The 12,237-nt window shown below is 41.3% G+C and overlaps 1 protein-coding gene across 1 annotated transcript in view; it reads right to left on the bottom strand.

Moving 5' to 3' along the window:
* Dcbld2 (discoidin, CUB and LCCL domain containing 2) overlaps positions 1-12,237 on the bottom strand; it is a 59,814-nt gene that overhangs the window by 34,722 nt on the left and 12,855 nt on the right. Inside the window, exon 2 of the mRNA XM_051150086.1 lies at positions 10,185-10,412. Within this exon, the coding sequence (XP_051006043.1) occupies positions 10,185-10,412 (228 nt within the window). The remainder of the gene's footprint in view (positions 1-10,184; positions 10,413-12,237) is intronic.

Genomic DNA, 12,237 nt, shown 5'->3' with positions numbered 1-12,237 from the left:
TACTTAAATGATTCAAAAGAAAAAAGCACTACAAATTTTCACTGAACTTAGATTCAATTTCTCTAAAACACACATATGCTTTTTAAAACAACAGTGAAATAGTTTTAGAAATAGACATTCAGACAGGGTGGTAACACACTAAGTGATTGGTCAGCAGTGTTCCTACAGGGTTCCTTCAGGACCTCGTAGATTCCTCGCCTTAGCACATTCCTCAACGTTTCCTCCACCTGGACCTCCTCAGCTTCCTTTCTGAGGAGTATCAGATCTTTCTTGATGAGACCGTGTGGACTCGCATGGCCTCAGCTATCACCAGAGACTTAAACTTCCACCCATGGCCTCAAACTCAGGTGTATACATTCAATGTAAAACACACATGTAAAACAATTCATATCCTTAGAACAAAGAGAGAAGAAGGAAAGAAATCCCTGATGCAAAATAGCTGCCACTATGTAAAAAAATGAATTTCCTTACATGGCTGACAACACAACTAGCAAATCTGTAATACAGAGTTCTAAAACTTTTCAAGTTGTGCAACATTATTTGAATATGAACAACATAGATTTCATGTGACACCATTCATCATCAGGGAAATTATATTAAAACCAGGAAGACATGGCTGGAACACTACATACCCGAGGCTGCAGTCAACAGTGCAGACTATATATACATTAAGTATCAGGGAGGATGTCAAGATATCAAAACCTTCATAAATTAACAGCAGAAATGTCATGGACAATTCTGAGAAAATTTGGCAATTTATAAAAGAGTTATCTATGCAGGCAGAAAGAAGGCACAGGAACAGAAAGCACATGTGGTCATTTGTACTCACTGTTCACTCAGCCTCAAGTGAAAAGCATTTGGTTAGATCAACAAATAGCTACTGTGGTACACACTCACACCCAGGAACGTTCCTTGGTAATACAAGAGAACAATTTTTTTGCAACACAGACGAACCTCAAAGGCATTATGCTAAATAAAAGAAGCCATTTATGACACTTCTGAAAAAGGCAAACAAAATGACAAAATTAGGGGCACAAAGCAGATTGGAAGCATCCTGGAGCAGGAGATAGTGAGAAATGCACTTCAAGTGGGCACAGAGAGAACTTCTGATACTGTTTGAAATTTCTAGACCTGGACTTTTGTGGTATCTATGTAGGTGGCATATGTACTCAAGCTCATTAAAGTATAATTTATTTTTAAAATGTATAATTTTAAAAGGCTAATTTTGTGATATGTAAAACATATCTAACAGGGTCTGTAAAAGAAACACGAAGACAGTTTTTATTGATTAGAATTATCAGATATGAATGAATGAAGTATTTTTATACAAGGAAAAAACAGGCCACAGAATTAGATACTACTTAGAGGTAAAAGAAACCATTAGGAAGCTATCCTAACCCCCTCATCCAACAACTGAAAAATGGAAAGTCATGCAGATAGCTTGATCACCTAACCTGGCACTACAAGTCAGTGGTAAAGTCAGTCCAGACCCTGTGTTTTTGTTATGGAATGAATCGTCATCCTCCCCAAATTTTTATGTTGAAAACTGTAGTCCTACTGTGACAGTATTTGAAGATAGGCCTTTGATTAAAAAAAAGGGGGGAGTAATTTTTTCTTTTTATGAATAAAGTTGTCATGACAAAATTATTATCTTTAGAAGAGGACCATGCAGCTGAGTGTGGTGGTGCACGCCTGTAATCCCAGCACTCAGGAAGCAGAGGCAGGCAGATCTCTGTAAGTTCGAGGCCAGCCTGGTCTACAGAGTAAGTCCAGGACAGCCCAGGCTACACAGAGAAACCCTGTCTCAAATGACAAGAAAAGAAAGGAAGGGAAGGAAAAGGGGAAGGGGAAGGAAAGGAGGAAAGTAACAGAACAGGAAAAGACCGCAGATAAACCAGGAGGCCTTGCCACACACTGAATCTCTTCACTGGACCTTAGAACTTGGAGCTTCTAGAAAGCTGAGAAATGACTCTGATGTTTACACTTTCAGCACACTTGTTACACTATATAAAGTAAGATAGCACTCTCTCTCTTATGTCTCATCTTTTTCCTTCCACATACTACTACTCCCTCACTGGGAAGGAAGCTGACCATACTTTGAAGCAGGACTGTAGTGCCCAGTGCTCTGTTCCTCCCGGAGGAAGGCTTTTCCCATCACCAATGCCATCAACAACCTCAGCCCTGACTAAATGAGTAAATATTCTGGCTCCTCTTCGGGGTACAGTGTGTAAGTGTTACAATGCTACCTTTGTTTGCCCTGACTGCATTATTTCTAAAGCTACATGCGTGGAAACTGCACCCAGGAAGTCACAGTTGGCTTAAAAGGACCCGTTGGTTGTCATATAGAACTTTTAGAAAAAGATTTCAAAAGACAGAGTGGTTACATCCGAGTGCTATTGGTTTGAAACAGTAAGTAAACCGCACACCAGTCTCCCATGGGCATTATGTCTTCAGTACCATTTACTATCATGGCGGTGCTGTTAATTTTCTGGTGCCTGGTCTTTTTCTGAAAATTTATTCCAGAGGCCTGATTCATGTGAGTTCATATCCAACTGTGTAGACTTCAGAAATCTAACAGTTGTTACACTTCTTCAAATGTCCCCAAGCTTCTACACCAAGTGGACCAGGAACAGTAGCAGCCTCGGAAGATGTCAAAATGCTGTTTGAAGAGTAGTGTTCTACGTGATTCAGACACCAAAGTTGCAGTTAATGTGGTTATGCATTTCAGCAGCTGAGTTTCTGAGCTTGCACTGGTGGCACATATCTTGTAATCCTAGAAATTAAGAAACTGAGATAGGAGGATTGCCATTAATCTACAAAGTGACTTTTAGTACAGAAGCAGCAGCAGCAGCAGCAGCAGCAGCAGCAGCAGTAACAACAACAAGCAACGCTCAAATCACGCTCTCAACTACATGAAAGCTCAGTGTCCTGAGGTGCACCTTGGAGCAATCTCCTGCCTTAGGTGCTGCTACTTATGGAGGAAGGACAAGCTGGACAGGAAGCACAGCAACTGTGTGCCTACACTTGGAAGGGAAGCAGTGTCTGCTCAAAGAACACTTCTCTTGCTTTAATTCTTCAGAACCTGGAACAGGAGCACCTTGGACTCTAAAGTGAAGTTTAGAATCTCAATGGAAATGTTCTGATATTTACCAGTGAGCCCTTGTTATCTGGGACCCACTAGCAAGTGATGGGATTCCACGATGACGTGCAATGATGTGCCATGGGCACAGTGTTACCACTCCAGGGCTTAGCGCAGTGAGGTCAGAGCACGTGCACAGTGGGGCCCCTCAGGCTGACTGCTTTGTGCCTAGAGGTCAGCGTGAGGGCATTTGTACACATCAGCCTGTGTGGTGGCTTAGTGTGCTCCTTTTGATTGACTAACAGGTCCTAGAAGGGTCTCTCTCATACTGCGCCTGAAAAGCTGATTTTTTAAAGGAAGACATTTAACCTTAGTTTTGGCAGCTTCCACAAAGGCTCACCTTCAGAGGACAACATCGAAGTATAGATTAAGAAATAGACCATGAAGTACACATCATTTAAAATGAGATGCACCAGGTACTGACTATATCCCAAAGGATGCAACAAGATCACTAAGACTGAATTTGCCTTTCCTACAAAAAGATGGTGATGACTATTTTAAATATATCGTTTTTTTCATCAGGAAGTGACTGTGCATTTTGATTTGAAGCAAGTTAGTTCACTATACTTTCTTATAGATAGATCTGGTATCTACATGTTTAGCATGAGTAAAAGCTACAGGGGAAAATGTATCTTTACCTATCTCACACATTACACAAAGAAATCAACTCTAGAAAAACAAGGGAAATATCTGTAGATTTTATTACCAAGAAAGGGAAAAACATACTAAACACAATACAAAAGTGCTAGTTATAAGAGGAAAAAGATAATCAAAATGCATTACATTAAAAATGAAATTGAATTTAATGACTGTTTGGCAGAACATACCAACTAAGGGAGTGAAGTGATAGCCCACAGACAGAGGGGGGATATTTGTAATGCACATGTGCAAAAGCCACTCATAACTGGACTGACTATATTTACACATCTCCTACAAATGAATAAGAACACAAACAGAACCAGAAGAGCCAGGCACCGGGACACACCCTGGCTACTTGAGCAGCCAAAGCAGGAGAATCATTTGAGCCGGTGAATTCAAGGCCAGACTCAGCAACATAGTGAGATGTTGGGAAAAAAACTGAACAAAAAGAGGTGGGGACTCAATCAATAAAAAAGTACAGGAAAACTAACACTTCACAGAAGAAATCCTTCAACTGGTTAACAGGCATGAACAGTGCACACCCAGAGCCACCAGGAGACATAGAGCAAATTATAGTGCAGACTCAGCCAATCAAATCAGAGAGCACACTGCAGTGGTGGGAGGTACAAGCCAGCACAGTTGCTGAGGTCTCTGGCGATGTCTAGGAATCTAAACATTAGCAACAAATGACCTCCAAACTTTCCTTCTAGGTATAGAAATGGGTGCTAAGTTCAGAGAGGATGGTCGCACAGCAGATAACTTCATCCTTTCTGCAGTGTGAAGTGGGCCTCACTTCCAAGTCTTCACATGGTGACTAATGCTAACGCCACCACAAACATCACTCTGACACTGTTGAGTTCCTTCACCAGTACCACCCAAGCCAACTACACTCACACAGTGTCCTCAATACAAAAGCAATGCCACTTTCATCAAACCAACATAACATCTGAAACCTTAAAATTTTTCATGTATCCAAAGCACAGGGAAGGAATACAATGGGAGTTAAAGTCCTTGGTTGTACAATTGCCCCCTGGATTATTCTCTGTTAGTGCTGCAGCTGACTGGGGCACCCAGGGGCACTAATATGGCAGGCAAAGCATCCGGACACAAAGGTTACAGCATCCAGAGGGATCAAAGCACTCACTAAGTGAGACCGATTTGCCCCATCACACTCTTCTGAGTAGACAGTCCCTCTCCTTTGTGACACTTCCACTCTAAGAGCAATTTAAGAGGAATTTTTGAGGCTGGCAAGATGGCTCAGCAGATGAAGGCACTTGTTGTCAAGTCTGATGACATACAGAATCATATGGTTGTAAAAGAAAACCAATTCTTACAAGTCCTTCTCTGACAGTATTTTCTGAAGGCCAGTTTGGTGGCATATGCCTGTAATCCCCGCACTCAGGAGGCTTAGACAAGAAAAATTATTCCAAGCTTGAGGCTAGCCTGGGCTACGTTATAAGTCCCTGCCTTTAAAAAAAAAAAAAAAAAGAACTATGTTCTAGAAAACCAATAACTTAGCTAAAAGTGAACTTCCCGTTCTGCTTAAGTCTCTTGATGAGGTCATCTGAAGAGGTGTTGTTTGAAGGTACTCGCTCTTCTGAAGCTCATGACTTCTGGAAGGGCAGTGAGCAGAGCCCATGCCAAGCCCTCTAGTCTAGAAAGAAGAGGGTCATCACATGTAAAGCCAGACCTGTTGCCAAGCAACAGGGAAGCAGGCATAATGTGCCAAGAAAACTCTCTCAAAGCTTTTCTAGAAACACAAACTTTTATGGGAAATATCAAAACTTTGAATAATTCGTAAGAAGACTCACAAATGAACCAAAGCAGACACAAATGGATGGCAAAACCACACCGAAGGTCTGAGAGAGAGAAAAGAAAGTGTTTTGGATTTTGGTTTTGTTTTGTTTTGCTTTTTAACAGTGTGGAAGCAGCAGCTTTCCCTCAGGTGAAGACTCCAGACAAATAATTATAAGTAACAGTCTCCTGCAGGTATGGACAGGCTGCAGCCCACACTGCAGGTATGGACAGGCTGCAGCCCACACTACAGGTATGGACAGCCTGCAGCCCACACTGCAGGGTCTTACTTAAGAGAATGATGAGACTTTTGCTCTTGTACAGCTCTCCAGTATGAGCTTTGTTAAGGACAATGTCATTTGACAGTGTCAGAAAGCTAAACATTCCTGACAAAGGAGAGCTTTAGTAATTCTGAACTTCCTGGCTTGAGCACTGAACAATAGGCCAGTGAGAGCTAGATACTGCATTACCAGAGAAGTGCATGCCAATACACACAGACAAGGATGGAATGAACCACTTGAGAACTATTGGAGAAAGACTGAAATATCAGCACGGGCTCAGCATTTTAATTAAACAGAAATATAAAAACATACAATGTATACATAAAGTATCTATGCATGCATGCAATGCAGATCTATGCGTAGCTGCACATCAATTTATGAAGTCTGTGTTTAGAGGATATGGCAGCCCACCATTCTTTAACTAAAAGAGATTCTGATTTCTAATTTTAATCTACAGTAAAAGATAAGAGACTTCTAGAAGAAATAATATATTGCAAAATCCAGGCAAGATAAATTTAGGACACTCTGTGCTTTGCATTAAGGATTAAAAAAAACCAAAAAGTGTAAGTCAAGGCTTAATTTTTTTTCTTGTTCTAATACAGTTTGTCGAAGCAGGGGCAGACTTCAGCTATGAAAAGCCATTTTAAGCTATATCATTAAACACGCCACTTGTCCATCAATGATTCTATTCATAGTACTACTATAGCGAGTTATTTCAAAAGCTTCTTTACAGTTTAGTAACTCAGAAGTCGGTTATAAAAATTAATGTTGTCAATAGTACATAAAAGAGAACAAGAAGTAACTTCCCAGCTGCAACATAAACCAACACCCTGAGAGTCAAATACATCCTATTGAGTTTATGATTTAAAACACCATTCCTCTGTAATCTATTCTATAGTTTCCTCTGATTATTCCAGGGAAAATAAAATAAACACTCATAAAACCCCAAACCTAATTTTCAATACCAAAATGGGTGCTAGTTACAGGGAAATGGAGAGCATTTGGCCTGCCTCTGCTCTGAAGGGGCCGTGAGACAAGACTAGGAAAGATAAAGAACTTAGAACCTCCTCTATTGCAGTCTTGAAACCCCTATGTATTTCTTTCTTCTATAATCCTCTGCAGAGTACAAAGACCAGAATGTTAAATGCTCTCCTGTGATACGTCAGGAACAGGCTGTGTGGCAAAGGAGAAGTAGTGCGTGTCAGTGCTATAAGCAAGGGGGTCCTTGGGCTGGGGTTCAGCAGGAGCCATCACTACTCGGGCCTTTGACCTTCCTGCAGCTCTGTACCTTGGAAAAAGGGTGGAGGGCCAACTATGAGTCCGTTCCTGCCTTTAAAAGTAAAGAAGATGACTGAAACCTGGGCAGGCTCAAGGCGGGGGGAAGGACTCACAAGGAGGTCCTGGAGGCTGGCTAGACAGAGCAATGTCAAACCATGCCCCAACCTCTCACACGCCACTGCTGTTCTTCCTCGTCACAAGCCAGAATTCGCTCATCTTATTAAAGACATTACCATGAAAACTTCTGAAAATATACCCAAATATTAGGATGTTATCTCCTTCATGACCCCTTTGTTTGGTTTATCCTTCTATCACCTTTTCTTAAAGAAATACTTCTATACCATTTTCACATCTAAAGCAATCGTTCTTTATTATCATTGAATGACCAAATGCCTCCTAAAATTTCTCTAATAAGCTTTAAAGCATCTTTAAACCACCACACACGTAGGACCTGGGACTTGGGTAGTTCAAGCTGGATCTGACCTGAAAGCCTTTTTCCTGTGATGTAGTGTCATGGTTCCAGAAAATACTATGCAAGGTGTCAAGAGAGGGATGCAATGCAACGGGGTCCTACCCGGCTGCAGTACCTATGAACCACGGCAGTCACCAGCAAGACAAGATATGCATAAAACTACAGTAAGTAGCACTCACATGCCGGTGACCATCAATGACTGTCTAATTGAACTTACAGCAGGAGGGAAATCATATCTGGCAGTGGAGACCTAGCCAGCTTCCCAGGGCTAGTGAGGTCACGGATCTTGGAAAAGAATGTACTACTGCCACTTTGCTAGACCAGCATGATCCCTTACTACATTTTAAATCTTAATCTTCCACCCACACCTAAGTGTAGTTACCACCTCTTACCAAAGAAGCATCTCTTTACAGAAAATGGATATTATGACAGAAAACCCCAACTGGCCACAATGTAGACATCAACAGATTGTGGGGAGTCCAGCTCCAAAGGATGCCTCAGCTCCCGCTTCCATGGCTCAGATTACATTGTAGGAGCGGGGGCAGAGAGAAAGATTCTAAGAGCCAGAATACCAGGACAAATGCAGTGAAACAGTCTCTCTTAGAAATGGCTGAATAAATACGATTGGAACAATGGCAGCATCAGTGGGTACTTTAATGTGGAAAGGGAGAAATTCTGCAGGGGTACCACCCCAGACAAGGACATTACAGCTGCTAGGAGGAGGGAGACTGACCTCTCTCAGGAAGCCCCATTATTGGCTGTCCAAAGCAGAGTGGTGCGCATGCACGCCAAGCGCCAACACACGCAAAGAAAAGAGGCTATCAACTTGAGAGTGAGGGTCATGGGAGGAGCTGGAGGAGGATAGGGAGGGGGGAAGTGATGAAATTCTATTTCAATTAAGAACTGTTAAAAAACAAATAAAAAAATTTAAAAAGCAAACAAAATCTAATTTAAAAACGTCTTTTTGAAATTAGTTATCTACAATTAGAATAACCAGGACCCAAACATTACTTTCACCTCCTTCCCCTTCCTCCTAAAGGCCATTATATGTGGATAACATGAGGCCATTTGTTTCAATAGAGCTTCTCCTATTTTTAACTTAGTCCTTAGTAATTTACTTTTCCATCTTTTACTTCCTATAAAGTGCTAGGCTGGTGTTCCCCTTTCACTACTGCTTCAGTTATGCTCGGGGTACCACTGCCTGCTCCTCGGAGTCCTCAGAAGGCACTGTTCACACACCTTGCCCTGGTACTACAGCGATACTGTGTCCACATTCTCAGGAGGTCTAAGTTCTGGCAATCTTACCCAACATCATATGGTGATGGTATGTAGGAGCTACTCAAGCTTCCAGGTCAGTCAAGAAGTTTCTGAGTAACAAAAGAGGTAACTAATCAGTAGCCAGGAAATGGGTTAGGATGAAAGACTTGGCTAGAGCTGGGTAGTCAAAGAGCAAGATACCAGGTTCCTATCATAATTCTGAAAACTGTTACATACTGATCCCAAATAAACTCAGAGAATTCAAGAATGCTCTTCGCTTCGTATCAGTTCACTAAAACTGTTTTCAAAGTTTTCGGCTTTTCATAAGAGAATGGTACTGATCTCTAAGCCAAAGCTTCTAAACCTTGGCAGCACAGTAGATTTTCCTGGAAAGCTTTTATAACTCTGAGGCTTCTGTCTCACACAATCAATTTCAATACATTGGTTTCAGGTGGAAAGCGGGTTTACAATCTGTTTTAAGTCCCCATGACTGTTAGACAGCTCGACCTGAGAACCACTGCTCTTAACACTAGAAATACAGTGACCACTGTGTACTCTGCATCTATAGTGCATCACAGGCCGCTCCAGGTACTTTACACACACATGGGCAGAAATGAGAAAACAGAGGTCAGATGCTCCCAACAGCTCACAGCAGGCCAACTTGGGCTTTAATCCAGAGCGGTGTGGATTCCAAACCCATGGTCTGCACGGTACACTGCCTCCTGAGCATGCGTGAATGATATCTCTATCCTCTGATTATAAATAAAATGACCAACGGAAAACATAAAACACCAGCAAATATATTTCTACCTTCTTAGAAGCAGCACAGTAGCTTCCTGAAAGAAACCAAGTGCGTCTTGCATGAGCGTAATCATGTGCATCTTATAAGAAGGTAACTATGTGCATCTGACACTAAGGTAACCATGTGCATCTAGCATGAAGGTAAACCATGTGCATCTTGCACAAAGGTAACCACGTGCCTCTTGCAAGAAGGTAACCATGTACACCTTGCAGGAAGGACAGGAAGGTAGCTTGGACATCTTGCACAAAGGTAACCATCTGCGTCTTGTAGGAGGGGCAGGAAAGTAGCCTCCGCATCGTCACAAAGGCAGCATGTGCTAAAATAAGCAGGCAAGAATCCTCCTTCCCAAAAAAAAATTCAATTTGAGATTTCTACACTTTTATAAAAATTTTCATGTCGTTTTACTTACCAGTTATTCCACACTAAGTATTAAACACTGCTTCAGTTTTAAAACTTAAGGAACTATATATAACATACATACATACATACATACATACATACATACATACATTAAGGTCCTACCTATTTCTGTTCTGCTGACTCCAATTCCATTATAGATTTTCAGGTAATTAAGGTGACAAGAATCAGAATCTTCAATGTCAAAGTCGCCAAATTTGATGCGAATTCTTTCTCCTGTCTTTACTCGGATCTCCCACTCACATACTGTGCTGTTAGGATAGGTATGCGGGTAGTTGATGGATGCAAGGGTTCCACTCTCAGGGCCTAATACAGTGTGTCCACAGCCATCACCTTAAAAAACAAAACAAAAACAAAACCAAATAAATCATCCTCCCACCTTAAGCTTACACATAACCAGGATTTTTACACAGACCTATAGCGATGCATGACAACGCAGCCAGTACTTCCTTTACAAAGAACACCGAGGGTTCTTAGCGCTTCCATTCACAAGAAGGGCGAAGGAGCCAAGAGAAGTCAAGTTAGGTAAAAATCAACAACGATTACCAACATTAAAAGTAGTATAATTTATAAGTTCAAAGCACTTTCCATTTGAACATACAATTATTCAGTAGTTAAATATATATTGAATTAAATCCTACCATTAAGAGAAGTCAGCCTGTGTTTACAGTAACCATTCAAAGCAAATGCAAATGTAAAGATGTGGTTAGCTTCGCCAACTACAAACACCACAAGCTGCTGAACTCTCTGAGTGGAAGCAGGGTTTCTAGAAAACCTTACCGCATACTAAGCTGTCCCAGACCACTGGCCATCGTAGGCAAGAAACCAAAGTAAGAGCTGGCGACACTTAAACCTATATCCCATTGAGCTGGACAATTTGTCTTCTCCTCCCAAATCTTATTTCTCTCTCAGAATAAAAAGGAAAAAAAAGGTTAACGGCTTACTGGAGACTAGGAAAGAAATGACTTTAATATCTTAGCAATGGAATTTCTTTGTTTAAGAAATTTCTTTAGCAACTGAGAGCATTAAAGTTTTAGTAACAAAGCGTACGCCTTTAATCCCAGCACTCAGGAGGCAGAGGCAGGCAGAACACTGTGAGTTCGAGGCCAGCCTGGTCTACAAAGTGAGTCCAGGACAGGCAAGGCTACTCAGAAAAACCCTGTCTCGAAAAACCAAAAAAAAAAAAAAAAAAAAAAGTGTTAGTAACAGTATGTTGTTTGCATCTTTTTTTTTTTTTTTGGTTTTTCGAGACAAGGTTTCTCTGTATAGCCTTGGCTGTCCTGGACTAACTTTGTAGACCGGGCTGGCCTCAAACTCATAGCGATCCGCCTGCCTCTGCCTCCCGTGTACTGGGATTAAAGGCATGCGCCACCACCGATCTTACCTTTCTCGTAGTTCATTTTTATCTGAGTGTCCAGGTCACTAACTCAACGTACACTGTACACTTAGAAGAGCCAGCTGATGCTCTAAGGTATGATCTGGGTTGAGTAACAATGGGATTCCGCAGCCTCTTTTTGACAGGACAACAATAGCAGCTCCCTTGAAGGAGCTATCTGTTATCTTTTGGCATCGTAGAGAACTAATAGAGAAACATTAAAATAGACACTTCCGGGTTTTAACTTAATCATCACAGTCATGGATGGTGTTAACAGAATTTCCTTCATGTTGTTTTCTTATCTAATGATATTATTCATATCATTCACTAGATCAGATTAAAGATTATAACAGCCTAGCAGTAGAGAAGCAAGTAGGAGGCGCCAAGAAAGCTTAACTGGATGCAACAGAGAAATTTTAACTTCCCAAGGAGCAATTTAATTTCTACAAAGCAACAGCTACCTGCCTGAACCCTTTAATGACACCAGAAACAATGCATGCCTTGTGCTGGCAGTTTTATTTTCCAATCCACACCAGCACTGCACATTGGTTTACGCTTGAGTTTGATGACAATATAAATTCTGCTTCCTAAACAAACATTTCTCATAGAAGTTTAGCTTTGAGTCAACACTAAATTATATTTTCTTTTTATTTTTTTCGGTTTTTCAAGACAAGGCTTCTCTATGTTATCTTGGCTGTCCTATATTCACTTTGTAGACCAGGCTGGCCTGGGACTCACAGCAATCCACCTGCCTCTGCCTCCCGAGTGCTGGGATACTAAACT

The sequence above is a fragment of the Acomys russatus genome, chromosome 8 (assembly GCF_903995435.1).
Source record: "Acomys russatus chromosome 8, mAcoRus1.1, whole genome shotgun sequence".
NCBI lineage: Eukaryota > Metazoa > Chordata > Mammalia > Rodentia > Muridae > Acomys > Acomys russatus.
The sequence above is the reverse complement of the archived record's forward strand: the minus strand, read 5'-3'. Positions and strand labels throughout refer to the sequence as shown.